General features: G+C 44.7%; 1 protein-coding gene across 3 annotated transcripts; it reads left to right on the top strand.

Annotated features, from left to right (window-relative positions):
• The first annotated feature begins 1,355 nt into the window (after positions 1–1,355).
• Positions 1,356–17,584, top strand: LOC121604200 (ral guanine nucleotide dissociation stimulator-like 1). Of its 3 annotated transcripts, none has more exons than XM_041933649.1 (18): positions 1,356–1,448; positions 2,614–2,869; positions 7,775–8,064; positions 9,950–9,994; positions 10,203–10,372; positions 10,750–10,910; positions 10,992–11,303; positions 11,413–11,516; positions 11,656–11,740; positions 12,434–12,508; positions 13,065–13,151; positions 13,270–13,302; positions 13,410–13,531; positions 13,662–13,757; positions 14,089–14,224; positions 14,417–14,683; positions 15,132–15,246; positions 15,658–17,584. In XM_041933649.1, exons 2-18 carry the CDS (start codon positions 2,681–2,683, stop codon positions 15,810–15,812), a joined length of 2,442 nt encoding a protein of 813 aa, XP_041789583.1. In that variant the 5' UTR covers positions 1,356–1,448; positions 2,614–2,680; the 3' UTR covers positions 15,813–17,584. The 3 variants fall into 3 exon arrangements, with proteins under 3 accessions (XP_041789583.1, XP_041789582.1, XP_041789584.1); XM_041933648.1 differs by lacking the exon at positions 1,356–1,448 and adding an exon at positions 1,888–1,977; XM_041933650.1 differs by lacking the exons at positions 1,356–1,448; positions 2,614–2,869 and adding an exon at positions 6,147–6,401.

Below are 17,584 nucleotides of genomic sequence, written 5' to 3'. Positions count from 1 at the left end.
GACGCACAACTTTTGGCCACAAACAAAAGCCCTTTGAGCGACCTGCTGAATGTGTGTGTTCTAATAAGAGCAGCTGTGGTCAGAGAAGGATTCTTATCACATTTATAGATCAAGTGTTAGTGCCTGAAGTCGAAAATCACCATGTTTTATTTTTAGCCTCAGTTAATTGTATAAGTTAATATTAGTCTCTATGATTTTACCAATATGATGTATGGATGGTCAACATAGAGGCACGTGTGTGACTTTTAAAGCTGATTTGAACCTGACTGCACATGTCAATTAACCCACATAATAAATGTGGCTGCTTTCTTATTAAATCATTGTTTATTCTTTAGGTTTACGATAATTAGAAGTGTAGACAAATAAAAGCCACTGAGACACTATTTAGATCAAGAGCACCATCTTGGCTTGTGACCTCTTCTAATGAAGTAATGTCTGCTTGAGAGCCCACGTCACAGGTTATTGCCTTGTGTTTGAGAGTGTTTTTCCTCCTCAGATTGTTTCATTTGAAGGGTTGTTATGCTCTTGAAGACTTGAATGTGTATTTAATGTGAAGAAATACAATAGAGAGAGATAACCATGTTCTTTTGGGATCCCATGGGTAGTCCCGATTACAGACCATTTTCAGACAAAAACTCTGCACTAATGGGTCTTTGGTGTGGTTTGGTTTGGTTTCTTTTGCTCTCTGCCAATCAATATTGGGTTGAATAAAGGTAAAAAAGGGTAAAGGGCCCGATCAAATGCCATCTACTTCATTTTTTCAAAGATATTCCACTCGTCTTAATTCTGATTCTGTCTTAATCAACATACACATGGCACATTTGTCCAAATATTTACAAAAGAAAGAAGCAGAGACTTAATCTAACGAAGGGCAAGTGACTAAAATATGAAATAAAATAAAAACTACAAACAGCATCTAACACAAAATTTGTGTGTTTATAAAACTGAGGAATGACAGGATAAAAACACAGTTACTGCCACATATGTTATTTTCATAGTTACTGTTGTTTCAGTACTAAATTTCAGACTTCATCTCATCGAACAGATAGAACATAGAGTAAAATATTAAACACAAATAAAGTTTGATTGAATGATCCACAGCCTGCAAAGAACCTCCATCATGTTGGATGCTGATCTGCTGATATACAAGCCAAGCATATCGACAATCAATCAATACATTCTCGGTTCTCCTCAGTAAGCGGTAAGCAATCAGTTGATTGGTGTTTTTCTTCTCAGCTGCTCGACCAATCAGGGAGAGGAGGCGGGCCTGCGCGGCCTGGTGCCGATTTTGATTTTCTCTGCCAGAAACGCGAGTTTCCTCAACATCTCCGGCCCCCAGGCTTCCCCCCAGCATGCATCAGCAGCCCGAGTAGAGTTCCAGCCGTGTCAGGCTGACACGTTTTTATCGGTTCACCCTGCCTCACCTGTGTCCTGCAGCTCACAGGCAGGTAAGACGCGTTTCAGTCCATGACAGCTACAGCAAACTCTTCGGTATCATTCAGATCAGCTGCAGTTTCATGCAGCCAGTGTGGATGATTGTGCATGTGTGTGCGTGTGCGTGTGTGTGCACTCTGTCAGCAGAGACAAATCCTCCACTTGTATGCTGCAGTGCTGGTGTCACTCTTCATGCCCAGGTGAAAAAGAGGGCAGAGTTTGCTTAATTCTAATGAGGCAGGCATTGAACTGGAATGATGGTATGCAGTCAAAATGGGACAATTATACATCTCAGTGTACAGCCAAAGAGGGAGGAGGCCATTCCAACTCACTCACTCACACACACACACTCACAGACATGCGCGCAGAGCATCATCCACCCACAAACACAAAGAACAATCCGTCCTCAGTAATAAATGCCAGAGTCTCTTCCTTCCAACTTTCACACCATCCCTGCTGAATATTCTGGCTGGACGTGTACAGCTCTGAACGCGCTCTTCATCAGGATTCAGGAGACGAACACTCAAGAGAAGCAAAATTATGGTTGAGTAGCCTGTTATTTTTTAGGTGATGTTTATTGTAACAAGTGTTTTCTGAATGCTGAGCCTTTTCTTGGGGATGCTGGAGAGGAAACATTGATCTCAGTAGTGGTCATTGTTTGTGTATTGTTGAATATGTGAGATTTTATAAAGACATATTTTCTGGTTATATTGAGCATTGATCACAAAGTTATACATTGTATCTCATCACAGCCTTCATGTTTTCACTGGTCTTGTGATGTTGCCATTTGAGAGTGTATTGAAATTGCAGAAATTGTTGCCAGCTATAAAATTGTCGATTCCTCAATCAGTTTAGACAAACTGACTTTTGCTATGAAGGGAATTCAATGATTTAGGGTATTTATGTTGTCCATGCTGTGCTGCTCCTAAGGAATTGAGATTAGCAGAAACATTAACCATATTTCTGCCCCAGTGTGGTGAATCTAATGAATTCTGTGCTCGAATTCAGCTACCGCTGACCCAGATTCATAGCACTGATCTTTGTTTAGTTAAATTCAAACAGTAGAGAACAGGAGGTTTAAAAGTGTGTCCCGCTTACAGCTGACCTGGACGCTTCCTGTGATCGCTGGAATAAACCTAGAATCAAACCAGTGTTTTCACGCTCTCCTCCCTGGCACAGATGCGGCAGCCAGCGTGGGGGAGATCTGACGAGGTGTGTGGGCCCGTAGCGTGACACAGAGCGAGAGATGAGGACCATTCTTCCTGTGTGTGGAGGCGGTGATGGAGGGGAGCCCCGCGGCCTCCGCAGCAGGGTGGGCAGGATGAAGAAGCTGCTGTGGCTCAGGCCGAGTCACTGCGTGGACGTCCACATGGACACGGAGCCCGGCGTGTGGCTGACCGGATTCCAGCTCTTGGACACTGATGGACAGCATGAGGTGAGAAGCTACACAAGGTTTCTGTGTACTGTCAGTTAAGAGATCCACCTGTTGTGTTACAGTTTACTGTAACAGCTGATCCTGGGGTCACTTCACTAAAACTCTTACTCTCATCCATTTTACTGTAGTTTACAGACTCATCTCACATTTCAAACAAGTTCAGGAGTCGCAGAATGTTTTGTTAAATCAAAGAAGTCAAAGCATGAATACGTTTATCTCCACTGTAAACACTCATTACTGTCCAAGCCTTCAAGCCTTTGGTCCCTCAGAGCATGAGAGAAGTCACACACACAGAAATAAGCTCAATATTAATATTTCTGAGCCATGACCTTAAATGTAAACTGCCCCCCCCCCTAAAAAAATCCCATCACAATTTCCCAGAGCCCATCGCATCATATCAAGTTCTTTGTTTTGTCCAACAGTCCAAAACTCAAAGATATTAAATGTACAGTGATATAAAACAAAGAAAAGCAGCCAGTCTTTTCATGAAAGAGGATTTTCTCATGAATCTTTGGTAGACGACAATGAAAGACTAAAAAAACAAAACACTGTTCACATTTGAGAAGCAGGGATGAGTGATTTTTGCCATTTTTGCTTTAAAATGATTTTAAACTAATTAAAAATTACAATACAAACATTATCAAAATAATTTTATGTCCAGGGACTAATCAGTTAATCACCTAAGTTTCGTCGGTACTGCAAATATTTGGCATTATTACTTGCTAATGGACTTTAAGGATCAATCGATTATAGAAATAGAGATTGATTGATTGATTGATTTCCTAATCAGCTATTAATCGATTTATTGACAGAACACGATGAAGTGTGTGTAACGAAGCTGGGTGTGTGTTGTGTGCTCCTGTTCAGTCACCCGTGTGTGACGGAGTGACTGTCATATACTCAGTCATTGCTTACGTCAGGTTCCTTTCTGGGAACTTTTGCTGATGTTCCCATTCAGCTCAACATTTTTCTGCTGAGGACGTCGTCAAAGATGTTAATCAGTGCCACCGAGAAGGAACTACAGCTGAGTCTCCAGGAAGTAGATCACGTTTCTGTGGGTGTGTTGTGTGTTTCCAGCTAAAAGAAGCCTTTTTAATCATGTGAAGTTTTGCACAAACAGCCTCAGCATGTTTCGACATCGCTTTGTTTCCGCTGGTTGCTTGCATGCCACCTCATCGCCCATTCACGTGTCTAATGAGTTCTAATTGAGGTCTCTCCGGGAGCTGCTTCTCTGCTCTTTTGTTCAGCCTCTGTGGAGGGAGGCTGGGTGGCATGGGCAAACGTGGAGGGACGATGGTAGAATCTTAGTTCAGGGAGACAGAGACTCATTAGAGCAACAAAAAGCTCATTCTTCGCTGTGAGCTAAAAGAGCAGCGAACAGCCTGATTTAAAGACATCCATCTGCTGAGCCGCTCAGTGTTAGCACGGTGTGATGCTGCTCGTCATATTGCCTCTGAATGGAATGAAAATCAGTGCTTCCAGCAGCGCCGACCTCTCTTGCTGTCTTGGTTATGTGCTACCTTGAAGTCACAGAGTTGCTGATAGCTTTTAGGAGCAGAACAGACCTGTTCCATGCGGTATGTCCCCACCACACCCCTGACACCACGGGCAGGAACGAAGGCTGGAGGCCGTCGTGAAAAACCGTCCCGACTGGATTCTTTAGAGCCAGCGACACTGAATCATGCTGATGTCCCGAATTCAGCTTCTCACCTCTAGCACACAGAGCTTTTCCTCCTGCATCTTGAATTGAATCTCTTGCTGTAAAATTGTCATAGGTGTTTTTGCACAACTGAAAATAAACATGTGGAGCAGGTTTAAAGCTGCCGGGCCTGTTGCTGATCCAGACAGAGAGCCTGAAGAAAGTGGACTAGTTTGTGTACAGTTTGGTCATCAGATGTCACAGCATTGTCTCTATTTCTAAGACTAGTCAGACACAGTATGTCTACTGTGATAACGTCTATGACATATGTCATCAGCTGGACCTAAAGATGGAATACAGCCACACTTGTGATGTCTTGGATTCAGTGTTTTTGGTAGCACTTTTTAAAATTTAACACAATGCACCATTACAGTTGTGCACCAATGGGTATTAATGCACACAAGAAATGCTGAAAGCCCTCATAGTGCAAGTCTTATACTAACACTTGCTATAGACAGTCAAGCATCGGAACAGCTCATAACCTCTTTTCATATTTTGTATAAAGGGTTTTAAGGTCAACCAGCACAGTGGTTATAGTAAGTGGGGTTGTGGCTCCACTTTTTATCGTCTGCTTCAAGAAAAGTGAGGCTGTGATATGAACCATCACACCACTTCACAGCTTTCCTCTCGCGGTGTGAACCCTGGCTCTGCTGGACCTCACACAGCTGGTCTCCTTCATGACAGAATGACAGCACATTTCTTACTTGACCTTTGTTTAGAATTTCTTCCAACTTGTCGCTCTGCAAGACGTCATAATCCATCATGAAGACTTGCGACAACTTGCATCAACATCCCTCACTTAAACATTTCTGTGTTTTAGGACCTTTTAAACTGTTACTCCTCTCAATTTTGGAGAAGTCTTACAGCTGACGTGTCAAGCTACTTAAAACATACAATAAACTGCAGTTTAGTCCGCCACCTGAACTGATTAGACCTAGCACCATATGGTCTTTGATTTATGCTTCAGTTGCAAAAGAATGAGCCCTTGCAGGAAATATTTTTATAATGTGTAAACAGTACATTTTGAAGGGTTTGAATGCCTGCTTTTCCACCACTGGGCAGGTTGACCCCCCATTAGTTTATACCACTACCTATCCTGTAGATAGTTGTACTAGGCAGCTGTTCCTGCTGCTGCCGCTGCTATAATAGTGCATGAATGAAATCAGTGATAATATGAAAGCTGTGTGGAGGTACAGTTCTCAATACTCTGCTCAATGATGACATATGTAATTCACAAACCATATATCCATCCAGTTGTTTCTTTTGCAGCTTACCCAAGAAAAACCCACAAACCAAAGAAAATAATCACTTAAGTGCAATAAAAGGACAAGCTTTCAGTTTCAAGCTCCCTCTAACTTTTTACTTTTTTTTTTCAGGCTGACCAATATTTGTGGTATCATTATTATCATCTCTCCCAGTCGCTGCCTCATGTCTAAATTCTGCATAATAATATATGATGCCATCAGTCCCTGTATTCTCATTGGTCAGCTACCCACACCTGTCGCTTTGGCCCCGCCCAGTGAAGTGCGGTCACTCCCTGTCCTCCGCCTCCTTCTCAAACTAGTCCGTCCAGTGCCTGCTGACTACCACGTCTGGACATAATTCTTCACTTTGTCATCGTGTCGTACTTTGTCACGTTAGTTGTCCAAAATGCGAGCGTCAGATATCAATCAGACTGAAGTGAAGTGTCGGAGGAGGGAGCTTCATCCCTGATTCCTGCCGGCGCTGCGGATTAATCTCTCACCTGCGTCTGAGGCCGTTCACACAGAGAGGATTTGAGGATTTGTTCTCTCCGAGAGTCAGACGAACATGGGAAAATGGCACTTATCGATGGTAGGTTGAATGACATGTGCTCTGCCACCAGTAACGAGTTGGAGTAAAGTTTGAGGCTGTCATTTTATCCAGCTCTTAGTCTGCTGTGCTGTTCCAGATGTGAGGCTGGCTCCGTGTGAAACATGGACAAACACACTGATAGAAGGGCTTCGTTCAGGGCTGGTGGATCCAGCAGCGAGCACGCTGGGATCTGTCTGAGTTTCTCTCATGTGATGTCAGGTGTTTCCAGGCATGATCTGCTAACATTGTTCCACATGTGCCAGATAACACAGCGCTGACTTACAGCCTGGATAGACACAGTGTCTCTGCCAGTCATGTCCCGGAGATCATTCCAGAGCAGCATCATGCTTCTTGCTGTCTTGTCTCACTCTGGCTTCTGGTGCACTGTCACTGACACTGGACTGACATGATTACAGTATTATTATAGTCCAGTCAGTTGTATTTGTATAGCCTGTCATAGAGACTGAGAATGGGACTGCTTACTGGCTTTTATATAGAGACTTTTAGAATTTACAGTATGTTATATAATTATTTTTATACTTGTAAGGTTGTATAGCATTTGAAGTAAACAATACACACAGTTTCTATTCAGTTAGAGATGTCACGATGTACTGTAGAGGACACACGTCTCACTGTGACATGTTACAGTTTATTGTCATAGAGGCATAAAGAAACCAGAAAATATTCATATTCAAGAGGCTGGAATTGTTGATTAATTTGATAATTGACAACTAATCATTGCGGCTGTATTTGCAGCTAAAGATATTCAATACTTGAGGATAATCAGGCTATTTTTTTAAGACTTAAACAGATGTACTCAGTTGTGACCATGCCATCCGGCCACCAAGACACTCCAGACAACGTTAGAATTGAATTAAGAAAAAACTGTGTCACGGTTCAATGCATTGTCCCCGTGTTTGTGGACATAAACAAACGTTCCATTGAATGCCTCTGTGCCTCATCGTCGGCCCAGTCACCAGGTGTCTGTCTGCGTCAGCGCTCAAGGCTGGGTCACAAGCCGAATCTCAAGAATGAGATTCATCGACGCTGACCTTTAACCTTTTTAGTGAAATTACTCATGATGTCTGAAGGCTTGATGCCTTCCTCATGAGGTGTGTGATGAGATGTATATGTCGCAGTAGGGCGATGAGGCCCTGCGACTGTTAGGGATTAAAAAAAACTTTCAAACCTTCTAAAAGTGCTTCTAGTCGTCTCTCTCAAAGCTCAATGAATTCTTGTGTATCTGTTTTCAAGCACATTAAAGTCCATATTATCGGCCATATCGTGGAGAAAGGAGCAGAGTAGCAGACTGTATCGTGTGTGTGTGGCTCATTATTTTCCAGCTCTTAATGACCTTGCATTCTCCCCTGCAGGACCCGGTGCAGGAGTGGGGGGAGGAGGAGGAGGACGGGGCCGTGTTTGGCGTCACGCTGCGCAGGGAGCCCGTCCTGCCGCCCTCCGACACGCCAGAGCTCCCTACAGCCTTCAGCTTCGTCCAGTACCACACGGTGAAGGTGCGCAGGCTGAAGGCCGCCACCCTGGAGCGTCTGGTCACCCACCTGCTGGACCCCGAGCACCAGGAGCCCGACTTCATCCGTGTTTTCCTCTCCACCTACAGGGCCTTCACCTCCGCCAGCACCCTCATCGAGCTGCTGTTTCAGAGGTGAGAATCCGTCCACACAAGTGAGTCACTGAAACCATGCGGGCTCAGTCGTCTGGACTGCAAGCCCACATAGGAGGTCACTGTTGCTGTTGGACTCGGGGATCTGCTCAGTTTAGAACCAAAGATTTATCCAAATGGAGACCCTTTTTAAAAAGAATACTCAGACGTTTTTTGGAAATACTTATTTGCTTTCTTACTAAGAGTTGGATGAAAAGATCAGTAACACCTGCGTCTGTCCAGTTGATATGAAGCTGGTACCAGCAGCCATTAGCTTAGCTTAGCATAAAGACTGGAAATGGGGATACAGGTCTCTCCGAAGGTAACAAAATTAGCCGACCAGCATTTCTAAAGCTCACTAATTAACATGTTATACTTTGAAGAGTAGTCAGAGAGAGTAAAAACTACAAGTTGTAGTTTTACTTGGTGTGATTTGCTAGATGATAACAAACAAGATACAACAATAAAAAGCTTTGGACGTGCTGAGGGCAGATTTTGATCTTTGGAGGGAGCCAGGCTAGCTGTTTCCATCTGTTTCCAGCCTTTGTGCTAAGCTAAGCTAACCAACTGGCACGTGAGTGTAATTAATCTTTTCAGCTTGCTCTCGGCAGGAAAACCTCCAAGTTAACCGTTCTTTTAAAGAAAGAATTGACTTACAAGCTGCTTATATTTTCTGTTTGCTTATGTTCCAAAGGCTAAATCACATGGATTTATGATATAATGATAAAAGGGACATGTATTTGTAAGCTTACGTAGTTAAGTAAGTTCATAATTCTTGCCCTCAAGGACACCTTAAGGTCTCCTTATCAGAAGCCGCATAACAATCTGAGGGCTTTAATATTGAGATCTGCTTAACTCACTGACAATGATTTGTGATTTCAGTGTGTGCTACTTTTTAAATAGGTCATCGCTGTATACAAATTGAAGTGGAGCGTATGCGTAACCAGGTTTTTCAACATGCCAGATGCACATATCTATTTCTAAGGATGACAGCTATTTAACACCCTGTTTACGTCGCCTCAGCTATTCACAAAGCAAGCCTCTATTGATGCCAGGGAAGTTTCTATGACAGGTGTTTTAACTGCAGGAAGCAGTCAGGAGTGCTGCTCCATGCCTGAGTGGTCATGACTACGCCCTCCACACCCAGCCGACTCTGAGATTTAATTAGACTAAGTGAGGAATGTTCTTCTGCAGCAAGCAACGCTTGCTAAAACAGGGTCAGATCCGGTCCGGAGAACCCGCCTGGTCTACTGGCCCAAGTCCTTACAGCTCAGCTCAATGTGCTGCAGATGGCCGCCTGTGCGAAACCGTGGCCGTCAGCGCTGTTCACTTCATGTATTATGTGTCAAACAGCCGCCCTCATATCTGTGATGCTGGTGGCAACAGGCTTCCTGTGAGCTGTAGGTGAGGTCATCCTCAGGGACAGCCTGGGACATGCGTTCTCCCTCCTTTGCCTCACAGGATTTGGTACAGGATGCTGCTGTCGTTAACTGGTAAACCAGCTGTTCTGTCGCGTGATAGGTGCCGTATATCTTACAGCTTGTTTACATACTCTCATGTTCTTTGATTTGCTCGCTGTTATAAAACTTGTTGGCCATGTTCCTACAAATGTGACAGCATGACAATCTGCGTCATTTCCCATGTTTATGACACCATTACTGACCCCTGAGAGAGACACTCATCACTATATACCAAGGCCACGGTGTCTCTGCAGGGTGTTGCAGGACATTTCCACAGGATGAACACTTATGGAGCATTAAACCTTGGACCTTGGTTGTTTACAGGATGCTTTCTGTCACCACTTGGTAACCATGTTATCCTTCCATGTGGTGATCATCGTTGAATTTTCATCCTCAGCTGATGCGCAAATGTGTTTACTTTTCCACAGAGAGGACTCAATCGCCAACCTAGATAACACTGTGTGCCCACGCAGGTGAGTGTGGTCACTCATTCAGAGCTTTGCATTGTTCTGCACTTCATGAGACTTTGCCGCACAAATGAACAAATATTATTATTTTATTTCTCTGTCACAAATGATGTCAGTTTTGCGCAGGCCTCCGTTAATCACAAACATCCACCTGGACAAGTTTATGACTAACACTGTCACGAACTCTAATTAATTTCCCTGATCATCCCCTCAGCACCTTACCCCCAGTGATCAGGCTGTGGCTGGAGGAGTACACTGAAGACTTCCATGAGCCCCCTCAGTACCAGGCCCTCCGGCTGTTGTGTGTCCACTTGCGGCATCGGCTCTGCTTCAGACGCTTGGCTCAGACCGCGGAGACCCTCCTCAAGAGGCTCCAGGAACAAGGTGCAGGGGAGTGGGAGATGTGATGGGGTTTGTTTATGCTCTGCCACCATGAACGGCAGGCTGCTGTGCTGTCATGGTGGCGTCTGTGCGCACTGTAGACACAGGATGCATTAGGTAGATCTGCATAGATTTTCATTATAGAGGAATAATGTGGGAGTTTTGCAGACTATCCATCTGTTACACTCAACTGCATATAAAGTCAGTTATCCAAGTTTTTATTCATCGTAGATCAGTTTCAGATTATCTAGAATTTAGTATAATTTATCACAATTTTGATCCTCACTCTGTGATAGGCTGCTGTAGCTGCTGTAGATGTGTGTATTGAGCTGTAGTGAATATAGCATCCATTATTATTCATGGTTTGTTGTGTCTGACAGATTGCAGCCAGCCTGCGTCAGAGCACAACAGTCCATCGTTGCGGCCGGAGCACAGAGACCAGGAGGACGGAGGAGAGAGGTCCACTAAGGACGAAGACAAATGTAACTTTATGGACTTCCCTGTGAGAGCAGTGGCGGAGCAGCTGACCAGACTGGACGCTGTAGGTTTCATTAACAAATATCTCAAAGCTCCGTTCTGTGTCACCATGGGTCTCTCATTCACGTCATCGTGTCTCCCTCAGGAGCTGTTCGTCAGAGCCGTGCCCTTCCACTGCCTGGGCTGCGTCTGGTCCCAGCGCGACAAGAAGGAAAACCGAAACCTGGCGCCCACCGTCCGCGCCACCATCTCCCAGTTCAACGCCGTCACCAACCGTGTCATCACCTCGCTCCTCTGCCCGTCCTCTCCCAGCCCCTCCACCTCCTCTCCCATCTCGTCACCCAGCTCCTCCTCCGCCTTTCTGTACCCGTCCAGTGCCCTGAGCTCACCCAACTGCACTCACACCAGCCCCGCCCACAGAGCGTGCGTCATCGAGAGGTGGATCGCCATCGCGCAGGTTAGGGTCCACAAACATTTTCAGTTTACAATCAAGTGACATAAATGAATGTTGTCAGAAAAGCATAACAGAACTGCTTTTTTTGTTATTTTCTGTTTTCTGTCTGCAGGAGTGCAGACAGCTGAAGAATTTCTCCTCTCTGCGGGCCATCCTCTCAGCCCTGCAGTCCAACGCTGTGTATCGCCTCAAGAAGACCTGGGCTGCTGTCAGCAGGTAAGCCACCATGCTGTCGTTTTTTTAATTTAACTAACAGACATCTCTAAGCTTCCCTGAATAATTGATCTGCAGCCTTGTTCAAGGTGAATATTGACTGTACAAAAAGTCTTAAAAAATTGAATTTGTTTGGTTTCAGGGAAAGCATGGCCACTTTTGACCACTTGTGCGAGACCTTCCCTGATGAGAACTGTGTGCTAACCAGCAGAGAGATCCTGGTGGAGGTAACGACATGCAGTATTGAAACAACTGTTGCAACCTGTACACACATCTACCTGTCAGTATGATTCTCAGAAAGGTTTTTAAACATCGAATGAAGTAAATCCACTTATTGAATGCTTGTGTACAAATGGCCTCTAATAGTTTGTTACGTGCTGCAGTTTTCCTGTGAGACTGAATGAGTGTTCATTGTCCAGCTCACCTGCCGCTCTCTGTCCTTTGCTCCCTGTGAAAAACAATTGATATGAGTGTTTATTTAGCGATAGTGTTATGAGCAGCCCCGGTTTCTCTAAAAGCATAAAAAGGCCATTGTTAGCAGCCAACACAAATAACACCACAAATGGACATTGGGCACCAGTGCTAATCAGTAGTTATTAATTTTATTGAGTACATATTGTCTTATACTTCCCTGATGAATGCGCTCACACACAGTGCAAACCTGAGGGCGTAAGCTGCACAATAGGCTGTAACTGTGTGACTGTGATTGTATTTGTCACACAGCCTGCAATGCGGTGGCACCCTCCCACACCCAGCAGCACCCTGTCAGCAGGTGCTCAACCCGCAGAAGAAACAGTTATGTAACATGTTCATGCTTAGTTGTCAGGTCACACCCAGGATTCTCACATTAACGCCCTGATTTATAGTTATTTAGTTTGTCTTATAGTTGACTGGACTCTTTATTTGTCTGTTTTCTGCAGGACGGGAGTCACCCAGATGGCAGTGCCACCCCGGGCTCCAAATCCCCCCGGCTCTGCTCAGCGTCCAGACAGATGGTAAGATGGGTTTGTTTGGAAATAACCATGTGGTTCCTCAGTTTCAGGTTTGACCACCAAAAGAAAGTGAATATGTCAGCAGTGCCAGCCTGTAAAAATGAAAGTCAGAGGTCTGTGATTCTCTGCTCGTCTACTTCCCTAAAAGTCACATGTTGCCAGGTCGCCAACTTTAGCCAGTTTGCTAAAATAGACACTGGAGTTGCAGTTCCCTCTTCTTTTTTCAATCTGTGATTTTGATGGAAAAAGTTTGCACACTTGAATCTCACATGACTGTTTACCCCCTTACGTAGTGTGGGGCATTAAAGCTGGCGTGCACTCTGTTTCCCACAGTTCGGCAGTTTACTTAACCCGGGTGCGGCTGTGCGTAGAACGTTTTATGCCCCCATATTCACTTTGTTTAAACAGTGATGGCGTTGTCTTGTCAGTTGTTTGTCACTGGCATTACTGAGCTCAGTGTTGTGTCTTCTTTCACACCGAGGCTGGCATTAGCTCATTTTCTATTAGAGCAGCATTTAGGACTTCCCGCATAAACATGTCGCTTGAATTGTCTCGTCAGAACGTCGGCGGTGGTGTGGTGCCGTACCTCGGCACGTACCTGACCGTCCTCACCATGCTGGACACAGCTCTGAGTGACACTGTGGAGGTGAGGAACCATCACACCCTGTAACCCACCTGTTGTTCTGGTTTGGTCTTTTTTATGGTACTTTAGCAGATTTATGAGGCCATGGTAATAACACTGGCTGTTTTTCATTCTCTCTCAGGGAGGACTCATTAACTTTGAGAAGCGCAGACGGGTAGGTGTCGCCCCCTAGTGGTGTCTCAAACGAATTACTGTCTGAATGTTAATGGAGAGCTGACTTGTATATTGTCTTTATTCGGTCTTAATCTGCTTCTCTTGCAGGAGTTTGAGATTCTCTCTCAGATTCGGCAGCTTCAGGCTTCTTGTTCCCACTACATCCTTCCAGTCAACTCTCACATCACAGCCTGGCTGCAGGCGCACACACTGCTCACAGACCAAGAGAGGTGAGACACACACTGACAGCACTGCAGTGCAGTATGAGGACAGACAGGTGGACTGAAAGACTTTTGTAAAGCCGTTTGCATCATTGCTTAATTGCTTTTTTGTGTGTGTATGTGTGTGTGTCTCTTGAAGCTATGAGCTGTCCCGAGACCTGGAGCCTCCAGTTGACCCCTGCCCAAGTTCTCCCAACTCATGGAGCAGTCGCCTGCTCACTAAGAAACTGGCCTCGTAAGTCTGCAAAACCACCTCTAGCCTGTAGCATATAGCCACAGCTGCCCCATCATGACATTGAATGCTGTGATATAAACCCTCAGGCACTAAGTAAGATGTGTTGGACCCCGAAGTCCTTGGGTCTGCATCAAAATACACTCACACAGTCATGGCATACATGGGCCAGATTTGATTTTGATTTTACATTTACAAGCAAAAGCAAAAGTTAATGAGGAGATATGAGGAACATCCTTTAAAAGATTCCTGCTCTGTTTGCCTGATGCTTAAAAAGTGAATTTCAGTTGCTGTTTCGTGAAAAGGTGCACAACTGAAGTGTTTGTGCGTGCAGGTTGCGATCAGCCAGTGACAGCTCCCTCAGGAAGACCCACGCTGACCAGATCAGCGTGTCATCTTCTGGCTCCAGCAGTTCAGACATGGAGGACCTCTCCGCCCCCCAGCCCTCCCCTCTCAGACTCAAACTGAAGGTACGAGCCCAGATGCTCTCCTGCATTTAGAGTCAGGGTGTGTGGAGGCCAGCAGGGACAAAGTGTGGCTTAGAAACATAAAACAATCAAAGATGTCACAGGGATTTGTTGCTGAGTTGCTTTAGAAGCTGGGCTCATTGGTTTAAAATTTGAACATGGTGTTAATATTTTCCCTCTCCTCCCTTCCCTCAGTCTCTCTCAGGCTCTCTTCACAATGTTGCAGAGGATTTCTCCTCCAGCTCCCCGTCCTCCTCCTCCCCCAGTCTTTCCAGCTCCTCCTGCAGCTCCTCACATCCGGACCTCAGCTCTTCTTCTCTGGTTCTGAACCCCGACTCGTCATCGTCCGGCTGCTCCCCTCAGGCCATGCTGCCCGTCTACAACAAACAGGTTGCTGACTCGTGCATCATCAGGGTCAGCGTGGAGTGTGTCAGCAATGGAAACGTCTACAAGAGCATTCTGGTAACCACCGTGGTTTTGTATTCTTGTATTTCCGAGGTCAGTCAGCGTGTTATTGGTTGATTTAGTCTCACACATGGAAAGTCCATGTTCATTCTGTTAAAGAGATTCCCTTCAAGACAAAATTATAAATTTAGGCTGCAACTAACAGCAGTTTGAAGTTTAAAAGTTATTTATCAATTGACATTTTTTTCAGTAAATCAATTCATTGTTTCATCATCATGAAGTTGATGATAAAAAAGAGCGTTTTAACGTGATTGACTTCCAGTTATGGCAGATCTCATTGTAGCTGCTGGTGTCTCTAAAAAAAAAAAACAATGTAAAAAATTAGGAACACCTCCAAAGATGCTGTGTTCAAATGAAATCCCAGGCCTTCACATTTCTCAGCACTCTGAGTGAGTCTTACAGGATTGGCTCGGGTTGTATTCTGACATGTCCGTCTCATCTCCAGCTGACCAGTCAGGACCACACGCCTCAGGTCGTTCAGAGGGCTCTTGAAAAACACAACATGGAGGATGTCAGCTGCCACGACTTCAGCCTCTGCCAGATGCTCAACAATGGGAAAGGTAAATGCCTTCACGTCCTCCAGCAGTCTAACGTTATCCGAGGATCCGCAGGATTTACTCTAAGGCCTCCTTTTCTTGAGCAGGACTTTCCAAATCTTTTTTTTTTCTTTTTTTGTGCACCAAGTATCTCAATTTGCCAGTGATCCAATCAAAGACCACTAATGATAAGGAGTATTTCAAGCTGATTAAAAAGACATGTAACTCGCACATCTGGAAAACAGCTCTTATTATATTTTCATTGCCTTCAATGATGTGAACATTCTCAGTAGGTATGAAATGCCAACATTTCTGAAAGTACCCTCCATGTTCGGAGAAATTTCAGTCAACACTAACTGGAATAGAAGCAGATAAAGTAGGCTAGCGGAAAATGAACTGCAACGCTTCATCACTTCATTCTTCTTTCTGCCTCAGAGCTCCAGATACCGGACAAAGCCAACGTATTTTATGCCATGAGCACCTCCGCCAACTACGACTTTGTGCTGCGTCAGCGCTGGAGGACCCACGGGAGACATCTTGGCTCCTCCTCCAGTCCTGGAGCTCAACCCAAGAGCCGCCACGCCAAGTGAAAGGCGTCTGTCTTGGCTGAGTGTTAGGAATGCATCTAGAGGACGGAGGAGCTGCTCATCTGCAACAACAGGCCAACAAACACACCTGTGGCAGCTTGTATCGACTCGATAGGAGCAACGCTGAAATGTGTTCTACCAATACTGTTTAAAGAGCGATGCAAGAAAAGAGAAATGTCCAAGCATAGAGAAGAGAACCCAGAACCTTTCTTCCTGAGATGCACACACCTGGATCATTGTGGACAAATGCACTTGACTTTGTGGGTTATTGTGCATCAGAAAGTGAACAGCACTTCCAAGTTTCCCTGCAGCTACATACACACATCAGGAGCAGCTGTCACATCACACATCGTCCTACAGGAGGAAACATGGCTGCAGAGTCAGGCCGGCAGACTCTGATTCAGTCTCTGATCTGGAACCGGACCAGCAGACGTGGGACGTCTCCCTCAGCCCGTGTGGCTGAATGACTAACTGACTCTCTTAACTACGCAAAGCTAAGTGACTAAGTCGGGAAGCTTACTCGTACTTGATGAGTAAGCGTTCCCAAACAGATCTGGGTCAAATGTGAAATCAGTCTGGTTTCAGTCGTGCATTGATGACCAATGAGACTCCCCCTTAAACCATGTGGTGAAGAGCCGTTTGGACCCGGGCCCGTTACTCCTCCGAGAGTCGCTCATAAGTATTCAGTCGTCTTCTAGTTGAGGATTTAAGTGTTTTCATGTAATGTCATTTTATCAACTTAAATTATTTAATGCATTGCAGTATTCAGCTTTTAGAGCACAAGTGGCATGATGAAAATGTTTGTTTCCTGTTTTGGTTCGTCCTCTGTCTTTAATCTGTCTTGCTACACAGTCATTAATGTGCTTAAGTTGCTGTGGTACCTAATTAGGTCGACTCCGTTTTTTGTTATTTTCAATGAAGAAAGCTGACTTTAACTGTTATTAAATGAAGGAGCATAATGTGCACATATTCCAAATGTTTATTCTCTGTGGTCTTGCCTGGACTGAGGCACGTATCAGAGGGATAAAGATGAGCTGGATAGCTGACATGAAGGTTTGTCTGTTGTGTTTTCCTCCCTGGTGATAAAGGCTGTGACTCAGGTGAGGCTGCTAATCACTTAAATCTGTAATCCAGGGCGATTAAAAAAACAGGCCTTCCACTATGAGTGTTACACAGCTCGCTCCACCTGCGTGACGCTGTGAGAATGAGATTAATCTGAAGAACGGTTCATGTATGTGAAAATGAAGCGACCCAGCATGTGAATTTGATCTGACATATATAATCGTCTCAGTGATGTGAAATCCCCCACAAAACCCGAAGGCAGCTTTCTGCGAGTACTAAGAGTGTAAATTAGATTTCTTTTCAGTCATTGGATGATGCACACAGAGGGGGTCACATCCCCGTTCAAAATGAATCACACTGGTGAAGTTTCTCCTCGGGTTTGTGCAGGATTTCGCATCTCTGGCTGCAGCTTTGGTGCTGCTGTGGTTTGTTAAACGTCAGGTGAAAGGTCCGACACCTGCACTGTTCAGTACGAAGGAGTCCTCGCTGTAACTCTTGTGTTGTCTGTCTGTTGACTGTATAATTAGGAGGCTTACAAGCTCATTGATGTGTTTGAAATGTCAACATTACTGTATGCACATTGTAATTCAAGCCTACTTGTCTTTGTTCTAATATTTTATTTCAAAAGATTCTTTATTTTTAAAGTTTAATCTAAGCAGTTGCTCTTTATAACTAGTATTAAATGTCCACTAATAAAGCCAATTTACTATTTA

Source organism: Chelmon rostratus, chromosome 3, assembly GCF_017976325.1.
Source record: "Chelmon rostratus isolate fCheRos1 chromosome 3, fCheRos1.pri, whole genome shotgun sequence".
Lineage (NCBI taxonomy): Eukaryota > Metazoa > Chordata > Actinopteri > Chaetodontiformes > Chaetodontidae > Chelmon > Chelmon rostratus.
This window is presented reverse-complemented; position numbering and strand designations above follow the sequence as displayed.